At 36.3% G+C, this 22,707-nt stretch overlaps 3 protein-coding genes, 1 long non-coding RNA gene and 1 pseudogene across 4 annotated transcripts; 1 reads left to right on the forward strand and 4 right to left on the reverse strand.

The window, feature by feature from the left end:
* On the reverse strand, positions 1 to 1,725 carry LOC131537907 (ecto-ADP-ribosyltransferase 5-like). Its single transcript, XM_058771612.1, has 3 exons — positions 1,650 to 1,725; positions 1,433 to 1,520; positions 1 to 1,357 (listed from the first exon to the last, which is right to left on the reverse strand). Exons 2-3 carry the CDS (start codon positions 1,481 to 1,483, stop codon positions 788 to 790), a joined length of 621 nt encoding a protein of 206 aa, XP_058627595.1. The 5' UTR covers positions 1,484 to 1,520; positions 1,650 to 1,725; the 3' UTR covers positions 1 to 787.
* Positions 1,726 to 3,536: 1,811 nt separating this feature from the next.
* Positions 3,537 to 4,439, reverse strand: LOC131534835 (ecto-ADP-ribosyltransferase 5-like). Its single transcript, XM_058767899.1, is given in 2 exon segments — positions 3,537 to 4,310; positions 4,386 to 4,439. Coding segments are annotated over 2 exon segments (828 nt in total).
* A 1,603-nt stretch (positions 4,440 to 6,042) lies between these two features.
* On the forward strand, positions 6,043 to 16,360 carry LOC131537911 (uncharacterized). Its single transcript, XR_009270425.1, has 4 exons — positions 6,043 to 6,466; positions 11,831 to 11,965; positions 12,059 to 12,183; positions 16,229 to 16,360. It is a non-coding gene; the product is annotated as an uncharacterized LOC131537911 (long non-coding RNA).
* Positions 15,260 to 17,436, reverse strand: LOC131537905 (ecto-ADP-ribosyltransferase 5-like). Its single transcript, XM_058771608.1, has 3 exons — positions 16,588 to 17,436; positions 16,384 to 16,488; positions 15,260 to 16,308 (listed from the first exon to the last, which is right to left on the reverse strand). Exons 2-3 carry the CDS (start codon positions 16,432 to 16,434, stop codon positions 15,559 to 15,561), a joined length of 801 nt encoding a protein of 266 aa, XP_058627591.1. The 5' UTR covers positions 16,435 to 16,488; positions 16,588 to 17,436; the 3' UTR covers positions 15,260 to 15,558.
* Positions 16,441 to 22,490, reverse strand: LOC131534841 (ecto-ADP-ribosyltransferase 5-like; annotated as a pseudogene).
* Between the last annotated feature and the right edge of the window lie 217 nt (positions 22,491 to 22,707).

Below are 22,707 nucleotides of genomic sequence, written 5' to 3' on the forward strand. Positions count from 1 at the left end.
TTAGACCTAAACATCTATATGGTAACACTATACAATACGATTTCATTAATGTTAGCTAATGTACATGAGCATACAATGTATAAAATACATTCATTACAGTATTACATTAAAATACATGTATTACAGTATTTATTAATCTTTGTTATTGTTAGTTATTGAAAATACAGTCGTTCATTGGTAGTTCATGTTAGTTCACAGTGCATTAACAAATGTTAACAAACTTTTGATTTTAATAATGCATTAGTAAATGTTGAAATTAACGTTAAGATAAATGCTACAGAAGTATTGTTCATTCTTAGTTCATGTTAACTACACTAGTTAACTAATCTTAACTACTGAACCTTATTGTGAAGTGTTACCATTTATATAAATGTATCTGTATACAATAAAGCCACAATACCAACAACCAATAGGAGGTTTCTGGCCGACAGCAAAAATGTATTTTGCCTATGTCACAATATGAGGTAAATCCGGCCGTGTATTTGATACTGATTATGTTGCCAAATGGGTTTGGAACAGCTGTTGAATAAACAATTAAACTGAACGTGCCTGTCTATCTGCTTGACTGACAGTTTTATTGATCACTGAGAGAGCATTGACTTGGTATGATGTTGGCTCAATAGAATTTTTTTATTTTTTATTTTTTTTAAATAGCTTGGATGTAGTAAACTACTTTTGCCGCGTTGCCGTAGCTTAGCTTGCTACATTTCCCAGGGCTGTAGCTTTAGTGTAGTTAAGCTTCATTTAACGAGGAGTAACTGTTAGCTTAGCTCACTACATTTTCCAACTAGCTTGCCCAACACTGATATTTGTTCTGTAATATACCTTCACAAGTGTAGATTTCAAAACAAGATACATTTCCAAAACCCTGTATTACTTTACGATCAAGAGAGGACGATGAAAATGAGCTCAATCGAACCTCTTTGCTCTGAACATCAAATTTAATATTTGCACCACGATAAGTTGTATAGCATCTATTTTGTGTTTTCTTCAGAATCTGTATCGCTTCTGTTAACAGAAAGTGAAGTGAATACCATTTGAATGTCCCCTCTTTGTATTTCTGTTTGTCAGTGCGGGTCGCACTAGTGAAATTACTATATACTTTAGAGTCTTTGTTAGTGTAAACATGAATGACAACTGAATGAATTTGTTGCAGGTTATCCTCAGGTTTCTTAGCTTTCTGTTCACCTTCTTGCCAAGTCTTATTGTATTCAGCTGAGGCAGATTTTTCGATCTCTAGATATTTTGTTTTCACCAGGTCTCCCATTTCCTCAGTACATCCCTTATATTGATCATCAACTGAATTCAGTGCCATATCCAATGGAAATATATGTCCTTCAACAGCAGTTCTGTTATCCTGCAGCAACAGGAATCATAATGATCAATCATCAGTATTTATGTCTGTAATATTCATACTAGAACACGAGCTTACCTGTCCTAGAGCAGCTAAAATGAGAAGAAGAGCTTCAATGATCAGCAGCATCTTGATTCAATCAAATCCCTCAGATGATCTAGTATATCTAGTAGAAACACAAGAGCATTTCACACGTACTAAATCTTTCACCCAAAATATAAATGGAAAGCAATATTTACATCAATTTTGACAATAAAACTCTTATAGTGACATTTTACTTTAACCTCAAACTTACCTGAGAATATTGCTGTCTCAGATTCAGGAGTTCAGGAGAAACAGTGAGAGGAGAAGATCAGAAAAGTCAGTCGCTCACAGACAGACAGCTCTTCAAACCAGGTGATGAGGAAGTTGGCTTTTGTATATTGCACATCATCCATGTCCATGTGTTCTGGGTGTGTGCGTGTCTGTGTGTGAGATAAACAACAGGAAGTGTAAATGAAAGAAAATCAATATTTTAAAAAGAAATCAGTAGTTGGCTCCATTAAACAAGGAAAAACTTTTTATATGGATCAGAAAATAGACCCAATGTAATGCAAATGAAATGCCTGGCTAATAGACTGTTAGCAAAATTGAAAACCCCTATGAAACTGTGAAATAGAATTTATTTTATGTTTTCCTTTGAATCTCTATCACTTCTTTTAACAAAACTGAATGAATGTGAATTCCAACTGTGTGTAGTTTTTTTGTTTTTGTTTTGTATGTTTGTTGAAATCACTATAGACTTTAAGGCATCATGCCAATCCATCAAAAATTTGACCTCACTTCCTTTGAAGCCCACGCCATCATTCATTCATTGTGTCACATGGAAATGGTTGACAATATCACAAAAGATCTTTTTGACTGGTTTTACCTGCAAAATGTCTCACCCAAGTTTAGGTTGATGTGACGAAAGCTCAAGGATGAGTTTGAACAGGTGTGTTTTTTAAAAGAAAAGCAGATTGTAGAGAATATACATTACACAAATTCCTAAAACTGAAGTGAAATTTTAACTGTTGGTGAAGCTAAAGTGTTTGAGAGACCGACAACAAATTTGATTAGACAATATTTCAGTGCTTCCCTTTTTTTGCCGAGTTTCATAACATTTTACTATATGGTTCTTTTCATCAGTAGTACTGTAAATGGGAAGAAAATAAGAAAACTAATAAATATAATAAATATTTTTCTATCAACGATCTCCACATCTTCATCCAGTGACCAAGAACTAGACACATGTTGTAGATCTGCAGGTGGAGACACACAGCAACTGTATCGGTTTGTCTGAAGAGAAGAACTGGCATTAAGATTGATGACAATGATAAATAAAAAAAAAGTCTTGTAGATGTTCTCGTTTTCCTTGTTTATACTCCTGAAACCTGGGTGCTTATATTCAAACCATAATGTTGGAACCAACATAATTTATCAGCTGGGTCATCTCAAATGGATTTCCTGCAGGAAATATAAAATCACACTTTTAAAAGATCAAAGACTTTTAGATCAAAAAGTTCAAAAATGTAGTAAAATCACATGCAGTCATTCCTCAAATGCTTCCCACAGATAACATGTCTCCTCCACTATTGTCTCTTCGCTCAGTTGTTCGCCATAACAAACACATACAAATGTGCCCACATCACAATACTTTCACCCTGTGAAAAATATTATATGTGTGAACTATTTTATAATTAATCTCACTAAATGAACTCTTGTACGTAGAGATAGCTGCCCGTGCATCAAACTCCCAGTTTAACTGTGCATGTTTGTATTTTTTCTGGGACATAAATTCAAGATGGGAAATCTGAATGTTTAGACATGTTTACATTCATTTTGCACCTGTCTGTCTAGTTGTCTTCTGAGATGTGTGGGTGGAAATGTGTCTTCATTCATTTACCTGTATTGTGTTTTTGTTTTGTTTTTTTGACTTTTGACACCATATTATAGTATATATTGTGTTTTTATTATAAGATCACCTGTCACATGAACATGTTATAGCATGCCTCTCACTTTACAGTGTACCCTCTAGACAGCATGTTGTAACATTTCATTAAAATATACAAGTTCATGAAACAAGACCACATACTTGTACCAGATAAGGAAAGTACAAATATACCCCCACCCCCTCCAAAAATTTTAATCAGGTAAACATTTTTCAAAATTATATTTGCAAAATTAGTAAAACATTTAAAAAAGCAGCACAGTTCCCACTGTTAAACAACACACAACTCAGGTCACTTCTTGTCCCAGTGCTGTTCAACACAAACACAGTCTCACACCAGAGATCAGGCTGATCTGTCCTGTTTTTGACAGCAGTGACATTAAACATCTCATACGGGGGAATCAGCACCTCTTTCTCTTCAGGATACTTAGAGTATCTTGTCAGATCAGCACCTTCACAAGTGTAGATTTCAAAACAAGATACATTTCCAAAACCCTGTATTACTTTACGATCAAGAGAGGACGATGAAAATGAGCTCAATCGAACCTCTTTGCTCTGAACATCAAATTTAACATTTGTACTACGATAAGTTGTATAGCATCTATTTTGTGTTTTCTTCAGAATCTGTATCGCTTCTGTTAACAGAAAGTGAAGTGAATACCATTTGAATGTCCCCTCTTTGTATTTCTGTTTGTCAGTGCGGGTCGCACTAGTGAAATTACTATATACTTTAGAGTCTTTGTTAGTGTAAACATGAATAGCGATTGAATGATTCCTTGTCAAGTTATCCTCTGGTTTCTTGGCATTCTCTTCACCTTCTTGCCAAGTCTTATTAAATTCAGCTGATCCAGATCTTTCCTTCTCTAGATAGCATTTCTCCACCTTTTCCGCCATTTGATTTGTACAGCCCTCATATTGGTCATCAACAGAATTTGGTGCCATATCTAATGGAAATATATTTTCAACAGCAGCAGCGGCTCTGTGATCCTGCAGCAACAGGAATCATAATAATCAATCATCGGTATGAATGTCTGTAATATTCATACTAGAACTCAAGCTCACCTGTCCTAGAGCAGCTAAAATGAGAAGAAGAGCTGCTTCAATGATCAGCAGCATCTTGATTCAGTCAAATTCCTCAGATTCTCAAGTAGATCTAAGAGCAGATGCCAAAAGACAACCAGAAACAACAAGGTTTAACAAATATAAAACATATCTCTGCAACAGGAGTATATACATATCAACATATACGTTTTGAATTTATATTCATTCTAGTAGCAGAACTGTTTTTCTTTTTGTTATTTTTAAGGAGCTCAGAAGCAACAACAAGAGGAGAAGTTCGGAAAAGTTAACAGCCAGATGCCAAATGTATCACAAATGTCATCTTGGTGCATGGTGCATTTAAAATGTTTAGCTTATCTGACCTTGGCCCAACTCCAAGAACTCTTAAGTTCAGAAATCCTGCCTGGATATTTAGCAAGAATGAAATTGTTCAGGAATGTGATGTAAAGATTCTGAGGAATATAATCTTTTTGTATGATTTCAAAACAAGATACTGTTCCAAAAACGTAAGTGATGCAATATAACCAAAACAAACCTCTTTGTTCAGAACAAAAGTGGTTCAAAGTGGTTTCTAGACCATTTATTACACTTCCAGACACCAAATTTGGTAAGATTATTTTTTTTGGAAACTGCACTATAAATGCCTGTTAATGGCAAAGGTATGAGAAGAATAGTGAAAAAACTTACAGATATAGTAGATCCCAATGCAACTTTGGTGCTTGGCCTCTAATACTGCACTGTAAATAGGCAAGATATTTGCTTAAATGCAGCATTTATTAGCAATGTCATCAAAAAATGAATCATAAATCTGAATAAGAGGTGGAGACACACACCAACTTTAAAATGCATCTGTATCTGTTTTTCTGAAGTAACAAATGCCATTACAAAGTATGAATGTACATGCATCACAATCCAGTCATGCAGTTGTACTTGTTTACCTTTTTTACCATAATCCTGAAACTCTGGGTCCTCATATTTAAATATACTAAAATGTTCCATAAACAATGTTCCAAAAGTGCCTTTTACCAGTTGGGTCAAATCAAACAGCGTAGTCACTATAATGGACTACACCAACTCCAAATTAAGGCAAGAGGATCCACACTTAACCACAATATAATTAAACTTAAAATCAATAGCAATATCAATTATTTTTATACTAACACAGATGCTGTCATATTAAAACCAATAAAAATAGGTAATAACTCTTTTCTGATGCAAGCAGGAGCGGGCCTGCTCATGTACACAGCCAAAAATGAGTTAGATGCACTTAGAAAACTATTATTCACCATTACTCTGCCAGTACATGGCCAGTGCCACTCCACATGAATAACCAGCACATGAGGTGTCAGGGTGTCACTGCAGGCCAGGCCCTGTAAACAAAGGAAGATGAATCAATATACTTAAATTAGGCAAAATGAAAAAAAGCCAAAAGCATAAATGTACAATAAGAAACAGTGGCTGGTCTGTCACCTTTAAAAAAGAAACAATTCCTAGTCATTGTCAGCCACACAACCCACAAAATAATGCAGCAAATCACTGCGGTAAAGTTGATTTCATATTCACAAATGAAAAAAAAACAAAAAACATTGCTCTCTGTGAGTGGTGGAGACGACAGCAATCTGACCGTCTACCAAATTTCATGATATTGTTTAGATGATATCTAGTTTCCAGGTTTCAAACCTAAACATCTCTATTTCATATGGCACAGAAATTTTTAAAACAGAAGTTGGAAAAACAAACAAACAGAAAAGCTGTAAAATCAACAATAAATAAATAAAATAGACACATGTAAATGTCAGACAGTCACAACAGTCATCAGCAACCACATTCAGATCACAATCACCTAAGTATTAATCACCCGCACCTGCTGCAGCTCATCAAGCTCCCCTTTATATACACAAACTCCACACGCCTTCTTTGTCTGGTCTACCATTCACACCCTGAACAATGCCAGACTGGCTTGTGAGCCGTACTTGTGTTTACTCACCTCAGATGCTCCTGTTCTCCACCGATCCAGTACTCCTCCGCTCCAGATTCTCCACAATCCTCCTACAGCCAAAGAGGAACCTATTACCACAAGCCAAGTAAGTTGGAAACTAACTCTCTCAGTCCCTTACTCGCCACTCATCTGCAGTTGATTCCTTGTCACTCATTCAGTCAATAAATCTGTGTTTGAAAACTTACCTGTGTCCCTAGCCTGTGTTGTGACCGTATGTTTCTGTCCATTACTACTGAATGAAATGTTAGTATCATATTGAATTACAAATCTAAATTGTCACACACGCACTATCAAGGACATTGCAGTTACCCTGCTTCACTGCTTATTTATGTTCATGTATTTGGATAGTGTATTGCTTATCTATTTGTCTGTAATACCCCGCCCATCTTCTGGCTTATGCAGTTTACACTGCATTTACAAAGACACGCCCATATGCTCATCCAGCAGGTGGAAACCAGTTATAGCTGGGCTGATGCAAAGTGTATTACTGGTATTCAACCGAGCACATAATGTCATATCTACACAGAGCAAATGACATTTGTCAGGGTGAAAGTTTGTTGGATGAGTCGAAAGCATTTACTGTTCTGCATATCTGCTCGGCACATAATTTGAAATCAGTCCAAGCAATGCTCAGACAGAAGACAAAGGCCTTGTAGAGTTGGCATCTCTAAAGCCAGACAGATCTTCAAGTCATCACAGCTTCACAGTACACAAAGTGTTGAAGAAAGCAGAAGTGTCATGCCCATTCAAATACTTTTGAGCCAAGTGGATTTTGACTGCAGCTTCCAAAAGACACAACAGCCGAATATATGCTATAATCACACCAGCGTGATTAAGTCGTTCAGCGCGTCATATCATCAGCTGCTAAATTCAAATCTGTGTTTGCTGGCGCTGAGACAGACACGTTTTTACAGCACTGTGCATTATAAACAATCACACACGATTCTGTTGAGCTTATGAATGCAATGACCAATCAGAGGTGTTCAGATGAGTCATTGCTAAAATGCCGCTGTTTTCTTCACTTGCTCGCTGACTGAATACTGAATCTCTGTTTGTACAATGAGTGTTATAAATAGCCTAACTTACAATGTTTGGTTACACTTTATATTAGGTGGCCTTAACTACTATGTATTTACATCCAAAAAAAGTACAATGTACTTGTGTTCATATTGTATTTCAAAACACTATTGCTGCTATTGAGGTGGGATACGGGTAAGGTTAGGGACCGGTTTGGTAGTATGGGTAGATTTAAGGGTGGGTTAAGGTGTAAGGGATGGGTCAACAGTGTAATTATAAATGTAATTACAGAAATTAATTACAGATGTAAGTACGTATAGGTATTTTTAAAAATATAAGTGCAATGTAAAAACATGTACACAATAAGTAGATTGTATCAAATGATTAATTTAAATGTAAGTACATGGTAGTTAAGGCCACCTAATATAAAGTGGGACCCAATGTTTTTATTCATATTAATTTTGAATGTTAATTCGCATTAAATATAAAGTCGGTCGTATTTTAACTTATGGCATGATGCCCATATCAGAATCCAGAATTAGCTTTATTGCCAGGTATGTTTACACATACAAGGAATTTGTTTTGGTGACACAAGCTCCACAGTGCAACAGAATGAGTGACAAGACACCGACAATAACATGCAAAATAGCACAAACCCAATATACAAAATAGACTATTTAGTATGTACAGGTACGTTAGGTGCAAATTTGAAATATATACTATGTGTTAAATGTATGATAGTGTTGTGTGTTTCATGTTTATTGGGGAAGTCATGGCCTAATTTTTTGAGAGTTAGACTCGTAACCCAAAGGTTGTGAGTTCGAGTCTCGAGATATTTCATGATATAGTTAATGCATTTGGGAATGTTTTGAATAAAAAGCGAATAAATAAAACATAAGTGCCATTGTGACTGCTGTTTCACATGACGACCCCCACACCCTACTCTTGCCCCCCTCAAAAATGAGTGCAAGATGAGCCTGGAAGAAAGTGTTCAAGTTTTGAATACCTTCATCATTAAATCCACAGACAAACCCTCTGTAGAATCAACTGAACTGAAAGACAACAGTGGGATAAGTAAAAACTATAATGGTTCTCTGCATACTTTCAGAGGGTGTTGAAAGAGGCTAAGGAGCAGGTAGCACATGAGACCTCCGAATATAACAACCCGTACTTCTGTCCAGGGGTCATCAGCATGCTTTTTGGCACGTATGGAATTTTTTCAAGTGGTTTGCTATGGGAGATCTCAAAAGACATGCCTCGTGTAATTCCTGCAGACAGTGTGACAGAAACAAAGAGAAGAGACACCAACTGTCATGCGGACAAATGATTTGGAATTGTCCAACAATTTATCATGGGTAAAATGAAGAAAAAAAGAGCGAGAGAGAGAGAGAGAGAGACCAGAAACATCTATTCAAAACATTTACCAATCTCTGCAGGCCAGATACAAAGAGCATGTAATACATCACAACATTTCCAAAGGCTTATTGCTCAAGCCTGTGCCACTAGTGGATATTGGTGAATGCCATGAGACATGGAAAAGGAAAGAGACAAAGTTCCCCATGAATGGTTATTCGGAGAGTGTGATAGAGAGACATTAAAGCTTTTGCATATAGCTGTTGCATATGTTTCTGGTGCATTGTTATAAAATTATATAATTATTATTATTTCCTGATCTAGCTGAGTGGGCGTGGTAATAAAAAGTGAGAACTTTAATACCTTTATTTAAGGTATTAATAAATACCTTTATAAACTTTAGGAGAAGCGCTCATTTTAACTAATTTATGAAAGTGTTTGTGCAAATAGTTTGATTTATCTGTCCTCTTGTATAGTTTTTTCTTCTATTTAACTCTTGTTCCTAATTTTCATGTATAAATCATGTTATGAGACAACAGTTTATTTAAGGAAAAAAAAAAATTTGTGAGAGCAGGAAAAATGTGTTTTCAAGATGGCTGTCACTAGTAGTTAGAGAGAGGTAGACAGATCCAGAGCTTGTGAACGTGATTAATTGTGGCACTGTGTAGCATGTGAAACTCCAGCCTCAAATTAGTAAAGGGGGGTATACTGTTTTATGTACTTGGCAGATCTAATTCCAGACTGTTTTTATTAATAATCTTTGTTTTAATCCCTTAAACGTATTTATTTAAACATTTTGCATATCCACTCAAAATAAACACCCTTTTTGGACCCCAACTTCGCTCCCATTATTCTGAAGCTCTTTGTGACTGCCCGGGTCCTTATCCCAGAGAGGTATGCTAATTATGACATAATTTATTTACATTACATTACATTCGAATCGTGTTAAAGCTCTTGGTGGGGTCCTCCTAACCAGACCCCCACGCCCCCTTCAAAAATAAATAAATAAATAAAACCTTATAAAATGATTCATATTTTTGTCTTGTCCTCGTTATAGTTGAGAGAACCTAATTCTAAGATAAAAGCTTATTTTATGATGATCAATGAATTATGTCTACCAAACAATCACTAAGCAAAGAAGAATTAAATATCTAGGGTGTGCGATATAGACAAAAAATGATATCTCTGTATTTTCTGGGATTTTATCTTTTTATCTATAACTATAATCAGGCAATATTTTGCTGAGTGTGTTGCGCTGTAGGACTGCCATGGACAGCTGACTCCTAAAGTTTTTGATATTCTTCATTTTCTGAGTGGTCAGGACATTAATGCATTTAATCTACAGTTACAAATGCATAAATAATGTTTTGATATTTTAATCCTAAAACGTTGAATACTGATATTAGAAATTATTTAAAAAAATGAAAAGATACTATAAACGTGAAATTAAATCCGCCAGTAGTCGCAATGACTCGCTTATTAACAGTGACTTGCTGTGGCAGCAAGTCACTGTTAATAAGTGAGTCATTGCGATTGAACCAAATCATTCAAACGGTTGATTCATTCAGGAGCAAAACACCGTCATGTTGCTCAGAGATGCAAAACAGTGCTGTGGCTTCGTTTGGAACCATATTTGTTGGCGAAATAGAGCAAAAATAGGTAATATTATGTCTAAAACGTATGTCTATTAATATCAACTTCTTGTTTATTGAACTGTTGTATAAAATCAATATCACATTTGTGATTTTTGTGAAAAATGGCACTCTTCATGTGATATTGATTAACTATATGAAATTATATAAATATACACATTTTCTGCCCCCATGTCTTGATTTCTGGGAGCGTTCTAAATGCATTTATTATTATTTTTTGAATGAATCATGCAGTGAAAGAATGCACTATAAATGAGCACAGTCAGTCTAGCTAACCCTCTGGTGTTCTTCGGTCACTTTTGACAAAAATTTTGAATTTTTAAAAATCACAACTTCATCGAAATGGTACGAAACTTGGTGACTTTTATGACATTTGGAATGTGAACACAAAAAAATTTAGGGCTTGATTCGAGCAGGCTAAGTGGTTGTAAAAAAATAGTCACACTTGTGCTCTTCGGTCAAAAATGAATGAGCAAATTCAGCGAATTTTTGTGTGTACAATCTACAAATCTCCCACAATGCAGAAAAAAAGTACACAGCAATGCCGGGGTGAAACTCTAAAACATCAAGAGTGCAAAACCAGCACATCCACTTACACATACACTTAAACACACACTATGAACTGGTGTGACTGTAACACAGCAAATATATAAAATAAAAGCAATAATTCAACTACAATTCAGTAAAAAAGTGGACAGCAAGGAAGTGGTTAGACGCTGAAACATCAAAAGTGCAAAACATACACACACACATTCAAATTAATTGGTATGGTTATAACCATATAGCCATAACAACTCAGAAAACTGAAATAAGAGGTTGAAATCAGATCAGACCCAGAAGGATTAAACTCTGATAAAACATTCCTGTTCTTTTTTTTTTTTACTTTTAATAGAATTGTAATATTTTTTGTAACAAAATGCTTTCTCTGTGTTCAGGTTTGACTGTAGTAATAATAATTCAAAAACTGACCCTTTAAATCAACATTTCAAACCAAAAAAAATAAAAATCTAAACCTTTACAAAAAGTTGTCTTTGAAAAAGTCTAAATATATATCCAAACCCACAACTTAACTATTTTTTGGGTGTTATGGGGGGTCCCTTAATGTTTATGGGAGGTCCGGGAAACCCCCCTCCCCCCCTCTATTCGAACACTGCGTTACATTACGTTTACATTTAGTCATTGAGCAGATGCTTTTATCCAAAGCGACTTACAAACGAGGACAATGGAAGCAATCAAAATCAACAAAAGAGCAATGATATGCAAGTGCTATAACAAGTCTCAGTTAGCTCGCAGTACACGTAGCAAGGTTTTTTTTAATTTTTTATTCTATAATAAATAAATAGAAAACAGATAGAATTTAATTTAATGTAAGATTAAAGTCATTTCAGTTTAAATATTGATATCTTTCTCTGTGCTGATTTATTCAGGCAATAGACTGTTGCATCTGGAACATTCTCAATATAAAGGGTTCAGCTACTCACCTGTACAAGCTGAGTCATTACACAACAGGTGTAATTCTGCATGGAACAAGGGAACAGTTGGCCTAACAAGGCTTACGAAAAGTAAGTAAAAAAATACCTGTTTTGAAGTCTTTACATCTACATAAAAATAATTGCCTGAAAAACTGCCTGAATAACCATTCTTTTATGATACAGGTCAACTTTGAAAAATATGTGATGGGGTGATTACCTTTGTAAATGTGAACAATGTGCTGTGCTGTGGACAAATAAAACAACAGAGATGGTTGTAGCCATTCTGTGGAGGAAAAGTTAGTATTCAGGTAATTGTGCCCTGTGGTGCTGATAAGGGGAGCCAGAGGCCCAGTTCGTGATGCATGTGATTTTAGAACAGAATGATTTGCAATAAAGATCAGTGGATTGCTGATGCAGACAAAATTTCAGGTTTCAGGTATCACAAAAAATGTATCGCAAGTTCAGATGTTTTATTTTTGATTAAATGTTCCCCTATTAAGTTCTTCTTGTAGAGCTAGTATTCCGAATCAACTTGAAACAAATTTGGGAAATACAATTAGGCTATTGCAAATTTCAAAAACTACAATTTCATAACTTGAGACAATTTCCCCCAAAGTTCTTTCAGGTCTCCTCATATACCATTGATGCCATAATCCTGTCAGATATATTTAGGTTTTATTATAATTGTTTCATTTGGATTTGAAACAAGCATTTGTTTCCCTTTTATTTTATATCCATGCTTAATATCTCAGCAATTCATACATTCTAATAATTTTATTTAACCAGCCTATATTGATTATTACAATTGTTATTTTGTTGAAGTTGCTTTTTATTTCACTAATAATGGTGTGTGTGTGTGTGTGTGTGTGTGTACTTTTAGCTCAACTTTTAACTGTTGAGTTCATCATAATGCAACACTTGGTCTATGTTTGGCTTCACACTGGAAAAACTGTAAGTTTGCCTCGTTGGTAGTTGTAGTAGTTGTAATTCGAGCAGTTTAGACTAAAGATTTAAGTTACAAATGGGTCATTCTGTGTCAAATCAAACAAATTTCAGAAACTTCCCCGACTCAAATGTTTGATTTTGCTTTTTTTTTTTCTGAAGAAAGATAAACCTGTTTAGTGTTGAAAGCCAAAATATTAAATGTCATGGATGAATATTTATTAATATATACTACCATTGGGTAGTCGTGGCCCAATGGTTAGGGAGTCGGGCTTGTAACCTGAAGGTTGCTGGTTCAATTCTTGTGCTGGCAGGAATTGAAGGTGGGGATTGTGAATGAACAGCACTCTCTCCACCTTCGATACCATGACTAAGGTGCCCTTGAGCAAGGCACCGAACCCCTAATTGCACCCCGGGCGCTGGAGCAAGGCTGCCCACTGCTCCGGGTGTGTGTTCACTGTGTGTGTGCACTTGTTCACTACTCACTGCTGTGTGTGTGCACTTGGATGGGTTAAATGCAGAGCACCATTTCGAGTATGGGTCACCATACTTGACAATACGTCACGACTTAACTTAACTTATTCATTTATTTTTTTTGTAGAGGAGGGTCAAAATGGCAATTTTCAGAGCCATGAGATTCAGAGCCAAATTTCAGGGGGATAAAAATGACTTCAGAAAGATGGCAGCATCATAATGTTACTTTTACACAGAGATTGGTAGGACTATATAAAATCTGTTGACTTTAGCAACCAATGGTGACCATTCAAAAACGGGAAAAGAGCACTTTTCAAGTTTTATCTCCAAGGTTTGCATGCCTGTAACTCAAGAAGTATTAAATACATCTTAATGCCCTTTTAGATTTTGGGTCTTAACAAACTTTTCTTTTGGCTTCTTAATTTTTAAGGCCCTATATGGATTTGTTCCAGAGATATTGGGATCTCAATGTGGCTCCAGGGGTAAATCATTAAAATGTACGCATTTTCAGTGGTCAAAAACCAAATGTGGGTCACTTTGCAAAAATATATCTCTGGGACTGAATAATGTAGAAAAGTTTAAGAAATAGAATCTAAAATCATATGGCGATATATTTAATACTTCTTGAGTTATAGGCACGCAAACTTTTGAAAAATAATATTTATGGCACTTAGACAGGTATGTTCAATGCAGTTGTTTTGACAGAAGGAAACAAGATACATTTCTAGTTTCAACATTATTTGTTCTTCAGACATTCCTCTTTAAAAGAAAAGAAGCATCATATTTTCGCAAAAAGACCAACATTTGGTTTTTGACCACTGAAAATGTGTACAATTTAACGATTTACTCCATATTGAAATTCCAGTATCTCTGGAACTGAACAATATAGGGCCTTAAAAACGAAGACTTCAAAAGGAAAGTTTGTTGAGACCCAAAATCTAAAAGGGCATTAAGATATCTTTAATACTTTTTGAGTTACAGGCCTGCAAACTTTGGATAAAAAACTTAAAGTTCTCTTTCCCCATTTTTGAATGGTCATCATCGGCACATCGACCTACCAATCTCTGTGTTAAAATAGCATAATTATGCTGCCATCTTTCTGAATTATGCTGTAATTTTTTACCCCCTGCATTTGGCCCTGGAAAATTGCCATTTTGACACTTCCATACTATGGAAGTCAATGGCTACCAGCAATTGTTTAGTTACCCACATTATTTCAAATATCATCTTTTGTATTCAACTGAAGCTAAGAATTCATACAGGTTCGGAACAGCTTGAGGGTGAGTAAATGATGACATAATTTTATTTATTTATTTTATGGGGGGGTAGAGGTCTGCGCGGGACTATTTTTTTAGTCCTATATAGTCCCGCTATATAGGCCTATTCACTCTTTGTTCACCCGCAGTTCGCTTAGAATAATTTTCTTCCCGACCCGACCATTCCCGCAAAATTTAGATCTCTTTTCCAGAATCTCACATTTAAATTTCTGCTACTAAAAGAAAGAGAGAGAGGCTAACAAATAAAAGTGTAGTGGGGTTGTTACTCATTTAAATGTCAGAAGTAGCCTAATGTATAGTCCTACACTTTGAACAGTGGTTGGTGCTGTAACCAAACAAAAACTTTTGTGCCATTTTTTTTAAGGGAATCTGGTGCACAGTCAGCAGTAAGAAGACAAGTGTTGATAACAAGACCACAGCAAAGTTTACACTTTATTTACTTTAAGTTGCAGAATTTGATGAATAGAAAATTAAACTGCTCATATAATGTTAAGTTTGACCCTTTGAGGTTGATCATTTTCTAAAGCGCCTCATTTGAGTCTATGGTGTGAGGAAGGATTTTATTTCTTTTGAATCTTTACCCTTTTTTTTACCCTATTATCATTCTTGATGTTTCATTGTTTATGCTACTTATGAAAATGTAAATACTGTAAGTGTGATGTTTTATTACAAGAATTAGATATACAATATATAGAGTGTGTTTTCAGCTGTGCTTTTATTTAATTTCTTCATGTAATTAAAATACAATCTTTTACCCATTCAGTTTCCCCATACAAAGTAAAAACTGTTAAACCTAATCAAAAGAAGACAAAGCAGGAAAATTAGGCGATTGCTAACTTTTATGACAGTATAAAGCGTCAGGCATTCAGGCATAATTGCTGATTTACTTAAAACATTTTGAAGATGGACATTTTTTCAGAATTATTCAAACAATCAAATATTATAATTGAAGCTACTTTCAATCTAAAGAAACACAATGAATTAATATTTTTAAAGTCTGGCCCTGTGTTGAACTAGTTTTGCATCAACACCACAGTTCAGGTAACTTACTCTTCCTGTGCTTTTCAAAGTGAACACGGTGTCACACCACGCACCTTTCTGACCTTTGTTCTTGACAGCAGTGACTTTAAACTTCTCATATGGAGGAATCAGCACCTCTTTCTGGTCAGGATACTTAGAGTATTTTATCACAGAAACACCTTCACAAGTTTCGATTTCAAAACAAGATCTAGGTCCAAAACTATTTGCTACTGCTTGATCAAAAGACGAGGATGTAAATGAACCGAAACGGACCTCTTTGTTCAGAACATCCTTGTCAAATTCAACTGTAGTACCGCGATAAGTTGAATAGCATTTATTTTGTGTTTTCTTCAGAATCTGTATCGCATCTGTTAACAGAAAGTGAAGTGAATACCATGTGAATGTCTTGTCTTTGTATTTTTGTCTCTCACTACGAACAGCATTATTGAAATGACGATACACATTAGAATTGTTGTTAGTGTACACATAAATGGCGACTGAATGAATCCGTTTCAAATGATCCTCTGGATTCTTGGCTTTATTTTCACCATCGTGCCAAGTGTTATTAAATTCAACTGAGTTATTGATTTCCGTCTTCAGATATTTTGTTTTCACCAAGTCTGCCATTTTCTCTGTACAGCCCTCATATCGATCATCAACTGAATGCGGTGCCATATCCAGTGGATATATCTTTCTTGCACCAGCTGCAACTCTGTGATCCTGCAGCAACAGGAATCATAATAATCAATCATCAGTATGAATGTCTGTAATATTCATACTAGAACTCAAGCTTACCTGTCCTAGAGCAGCTAAAATGAGAAGAAGTGCTTCAATGATCAGCAGCATCTTGATTCAGTCAAATCCCTCAGATGATCTAGTAGATCCAGTGAAGAGCAGATGCTGAAAGACAAAAAAAAAAAAAAAAATACAGTGCAATTTAACCTGTGATGTTAACTAATGGAAGTGTTGTATTTACTTTTACATTAATCCCAAACTTACCCGAGAACACTGTCTCTTTTTGTCAGATTCTGTGTTTTCAATATTTATCAGGAGCAACAATGAGAGAAGAAGATCAGAAAAGTCAGTTACAGAAAAGTCACTGTCAGACAACAACTCTTCCAAGAGAGTTGCTGTTTTATATCTCTGACGGTGTGTGCGTGTGTTGTGGGATATAACAGCTGAAGTGTGATCAGAAAGTGTTAAACAAACTGTTGATCTCATCATAATGCACCACTTGTGAAGGTCAATGTGGTTTCACACTGGACAAACTCACACTGGAGAGTTTCTTGTTAGACGTATAAAAAAGCTTTACATGCCTCAGGCTTTTACTCCAGATCACTTGAGTCATTCTGACTCTATGAATATTACAGATGCAATACAGTTTCTGAGTTGAAATTAAATGAAATTATTCTGGATTCTGTTTAGTGTGCATCATTTCTTGATCTGATCTACGGAGGAGTTTAATCAGTTTTGATTAATATTAGATCAACTTTGTCAATCGCTATGGTATTAAAACTTATAATGAATCAAGCAATGATTTTGACCAGTAGGTGATACTGTATCCACATTACACAAGTAGAGTTTATTTACTTTATAAGGTTTAATGTCGGTTTTAAACACCCCTTTCATTAAAAAAGGACATCTTTCTCTATTTATATTTATTGTATATCTGTTCAACAAAGTGTTATACTTCGTTAACACAACAATAATGTATAGTCAGGAAATTTTAAAGGATAAAGAAAATGAAAGTTTATTTAAAGGGGTAAGAATTTCATTCACACTGTCTTTAACATTGTCAGTCCTGTCTTCCTGTGTCTTGTTTCCCCTCCTCTCGTGCCCATATTTGGTTTGTTCCTGTCCTTGTTTTGGTTTATTAGTTCATCAGTTCCTGGTGTGTGTCATTCATTATCTAGTTTACTCCTCTGTTTATAAGCCTTGTGTTCCCTGTGTCAGCTGTTATTCGGCATTCCTGTGTTCCGTATCTCCTGCGACTCCTGTGTTCTAGCGTTTGGATGAATAAAAGTCTATGTTTTGGAAAAGTTCCTTGTCTCCTCATTTCCTGGCTGCTACAAAACGTGACAAACATGATGCTTCTTCTGCTTTTATCACTGTAAAATTGAACTTAGATGTTTGTGTTCATTAATCTGTGTCCTAAAAATTGACATATTTCATAATAAACTTAATCATAGTGTTACTATGCAATGTAGAGAAATGTGCGGGGTACAGATGGAACACACCGTTTCAACTCTGCCTGCAGTATAATCCTATTTTGTCAGACATTTTGGAAGAAGCGATGGACGATTTTTTTTCTTTTCTTTTCTTTTTTTTAAAAATTTGAATGAAATTTGAAACTATTGCTCAAACATTTAGAGTTTAACTATTCCCAATTTGAGCTTTTCATCTTAATTTTTATGGAATTTACAGATGAACTGTGGCTTATTTGATTCCAAGATGCTCTGCTATTGAATGACAAATTATCAAATATATATATAATAAATAATGGGAATGAAGAGCTGAAATAAAACTATTTGTGTAGAATGATATCGTTTAGGGAATTTAAACTTTTGAGAAAAAAAAAATCCAACTTTTTCAATTAAAAAACTTAAGTTCAGTTGCTGTCTTAAATTGTTAAATATAATCTGCTTGGTTTTACAACTCATTTAAACTTAAATTATATTAAACCAACTTTAAAAATCAAGTTGAATTTCATATAACCTTTTAAAAAGTTGAAATTGAACTTACTTGGATCAGTTAAATTAATGTAAAACATAATTGCCATGACTTACTGGTCATATCATTTTTATACTACTTTTGATCATTAAAGATGTGTTTCAATTGGAACAAATTTACTTCTTGACTAACTGTGGAAAATCTCAAATTCATAGGTATTATTGATCATAATGTATTTTGTAGACAAAAGAAATGTCATATGAAACTTAACTACAACTACAACCAATGTTTAGAATTTACAAATTAACTGGTTAGCAGGTAAACACTTGCAAACAAAATAAACCAAATGGTGCATTTAATAATACATGACACATTATACAGAAAGCAATATGGCATATATGGTAATAGTGAAAAGGAAAATAAAACTGAAAAAGAGAAGACACATTGCCACTTGTCTGCAGTGAATATCACTGCACAGTTCAGATGACTACTTCTTCCAGAGCTTTTCAAAGTGAACACAGTGTCACACCAGAGATGTTTCTGATCTCTTCTTGTCCTGGCAGCAGTGACTTTAAACATCTCATATGGAGGAATCAGCACCTCTTTCTCATCAGGATACCTTGAATATTTTGTAATATATGCACCTTCGCAAGTGTAGATTTGGAAACAAGATACAGTTCCAAATTATTCTGCTATACTTTACGATTAAGCGATGATGATGATGCAAATGAACCAAAACAAACCTCTGTGTTCAAAAAAATTCCTATTAAATGTAACATTTGTACCATGATAAGTCATTTTTATTTATTGATTTTTTGTTCAGAATCTGTATCACTTCAGTGAAGAGAATACCATGTGAATGTTATTTTTGTATTTTTGTATCAGCATAAACAGCATTAGTGAAATTGTGATACACTGTAGCATTTGAATTTGTGTCACATAAATGGTGACTGAATGGATCTGTGCCAAGTTATATTCTGGTGCCTTGTAATACTTTTCACCTTTTTGCCAAAACTCAGACCTTTCCTTCTCTAGATATTTTGTCTTTAACAGATTTGCCATTTCCTTTGCAAAGTCATCATATTGATAATCAACAGAATTCAATGCCATATCCAATGGAAATATCTCACCTTCAATAGCATCTCTGTGGTCATGTAGCAACTGGAATCACAATGGTCATGTATTCATGGTTTATGTCTATATTCATGTCTGTAATATTCATATAGAACACAAGTTCACCTGTAATAGAGCAGCTAAAATAAGAAGAAGCGTTTTAATGATCAGCATTTTAATTTAATGTAATCCCTCGGATAGGGAAGTGCATATGAATAAAGACAAGAAACACAACAGTGTTTCACAAACACTAAATCTATAACTGTAATAGCAAATGGTATTCACCAGCTTTTCACATACGGTAGTAGTAATATCCAATACTGTACGTTACTTTGATGATTTATGACCTGATTTATGACCCCGTCAGCGTTGTTTGACAGGTTGTCATATGTCAAATGTGTACATGGTACAAATGTGTAATATTTTGATTTATGATCTGATTTATGGCTATATGACCCCCTCTGTCACCCTGACTGTCACGTCACCGGGGACCTGTCACCCCTGACTGACACGACAGTAGGGTGTGTAAATCAAAAGATCAAAACAGATGTTAGATCTGACATTTGATGGATTTATGATCTTTTTATCACTCATCTGTGCCATGGTGTTTTTATGGTGTTCCTTCCTGGTCTGTAGCTAACGGTCAGCCTGGAGGTGTTGGGCCTCTTCCTGACTGTGGAAAAATGGCTGAGCAAAGGATGCGTATTGCCACCTTAACAGGATCAATGTTTGTTTGATCTGTATGGAATATTTTAATGCATAAACAGGGGTTCATCCTGACTGTGGAAAAATGGCTGAGCAAAGGGTGTGTATTGACACCTTAAGAGGATCAATGTCTGTTTGATCTGTATGGCGTATGTTAATGCCTAGTCACCGATTTGTTCCCACCACCCCGTCTACATCCTCCTCTGAATAAACACAGTTTTCTGAACATCTACCTTTCCAGGTGTGGATCAAGAAAGGTGTCATGTCTATTGATGTTCCCTTCCTAGAAACATTGGTGTTGTCTAATATACAGACAAAGAGAGACATTTATTCAGATCAACAGCTAACCAAACTAACATAGAAAGACGCTAGACTCCTGCTTCAGAAACAAATAATTTAATGTTATCTGAAATGAATAAAATTAATCATTAATGTTAAGAAGTGCTATACACAATATGTTATTTACACCCCTTAGATTGTGTGTTGTGTAAAAAAAAAAGAGTTGAAATCTCTCATTAAATTTCAAACCAGCTTTTTTAAATCGTTTTTTTTAAATCGAAAATAAAAATAATAAAACAGATGTGACTGTTGATATTTTATGATCATATTTTATTTTATGATCTTTATTTCAAGTTTATAGCAAGATATAAATTGAAGGAACATAAGGCATAAAAAAAAAAAGTTTAGCCTAATTTATAATGAAAATGTCTCGTCGTTCGTTATTGTAATCGGAAAGATGATTGACTCACATGCCGCTTAAACACATTATTGCAATATTGTTTGTATTTCGCTATAAAACTGACAGATTTTGAAAACTGAGATTTGGAATATCTCCCGGTGCTCATAATCCGGGCCATTTGCATGAGCAAAAGGCTAGAATAGCCTATCTCAAAATATTACAACTAATCTTTATTCTCAAAACATTTCGACTTTATTCTCGTAATCAGTACTGCCGCTCCCTATACGCAGAGTACGCAGTTTGCGTAGGGCACCAACTCCCAGGGGGGCACCATCCCAGGTACTCAAAAAAAAAAAAAAAACACTTTCGTTCTATATTAATATTAAAATTAACATATATGTTCACGTTTAGATTTTAATTTATGTATATCATTATAAAAAAATGCATTTTACGGTGAACACAGTAGGCAGCAGGCTAAGTGTCATGGGGCTGACGAGACGTGAGACGTGCGGATCCATATGCAAGCTTTATTTGACAAGAGACGTGGTAATAACAGGCAGGGTCGATCAATGGCAGACAAGTATATAAGGGGCAATGCACAGAGTTATCAAAAACAGGCGTGGGTCATACAACAGCGAACAGTATCAAAAGGGGCTAGACAAGAGCGGTAATCCACAACGTAAGCAAGAGTCCAGGCAGGGGAAAACACAATCCGAAACAGGCAAGACGAGGCAAGACTAGGGAAACTTACAGGGCTCTGTAGGGCAGCGATAATGCATACAATACTCGGCAGAGAGGCAGGGAAAGTCCAAGGCTTATAAAGAGTGTCTAATGGGTTTCAGCTGTGTAATCAGTGCAATGTGTAATCTGTGACAGCTGTGTGATCTGTGCGATGGATGATGGGAAATGTAGTAGATGGTGAAGTGCAACAGTAATGTGATCAGTGCAATGAATACTGTGGTGAGTGAGTGACCTTTGGTGGTCCACACAGTCTATAATCCAGGAGGGAGGTGGAGCGGAGGCGGAACAGGGGGAGGGATGAAGGGCCAGGTCCCTCTGGAAGCGGAGTGGTCTGGGACCGAGGTAGAGCCGGCAGAGCAGGAAACCTGGGCGGAGCCAGCGGGACTGGAGTCCACCAGGAAGGAGCCGACGGACCTGGTGCCCACCAGGGTGGAGCAGACGAGACCGGAGCCCACCCGGGCGGAGCAGAAGACCACCAGAGCCAGACAGCAGACCACCACGGTGGCGCAGACCGAATAGGTGGAGCAGAAGACTACCAGAGCCAGACAGCAGAACACCACAGTGGAGCAGACGGAACAGGTGGAGCAGAAGACCACCAGAGCGGAGTAGACGGACCTGAAGACCACCACGGCGGAGCAGCTAGAGCAGGAGCATACCATGACGGATCAGGAACCCACAGCAGAGACTGGGACCTAGGGGAAACTGAGACACAAGGAGGAGACAGAACATGCACAGACACAAGGACTGAGGTGGGGAACATGGGAAGTCTATTAACGTTTTCCCTGGTGGCAACTGAGCAGGCAGGTAGTTCACAACCAGCCACCATGGCTGGTTCAGACCGGGGCAAATGGTCAAAGACGGCCTCCTCGGCCGGTTCAAAGCAGGGCCAATGTTCAAAAGTGGCCTCCGTGGCCGTGACAGGCCAGGACGAGAGTTCAGGGACAGACCTTTTGGCTGCGACGGGACAGGCAGAGAATTCACAGGCGGCCTCCATAGCCATTAAAGGACAGGGCAAAAGTTCAGTGTCGGCCTCCTTAGCCGTGACAGGGCAGGACAAGGAATTACAGACGGCCTCCATAGCCGTGACAGGGCAAGAGGAGAGTTCATTGACGTATACTGCTGACACCTCTGGAGGTTCTGCAGCATTGCCGCCACCTCTGGAGGTTCTACAGTGGTAAACTCAGGACACAGGGAGAGTTCATTGCTGGGTG

Source organism: Onychostoma macrolepis, chromosome 03 (genome assembly GCF_012432095.1).
Source record: "Onychostoma macrolepis isolate SWU-2019 chromosome 03, ASM1243209v1, whole genome shotgun sequence".
NCBI classification, from domain to species: Eukaryota; Metazoa; Chordata; class Actinopteri; order Cypriniformes; family Cyprinidae; genus Onychostoma; species Onychostoma macrolepis.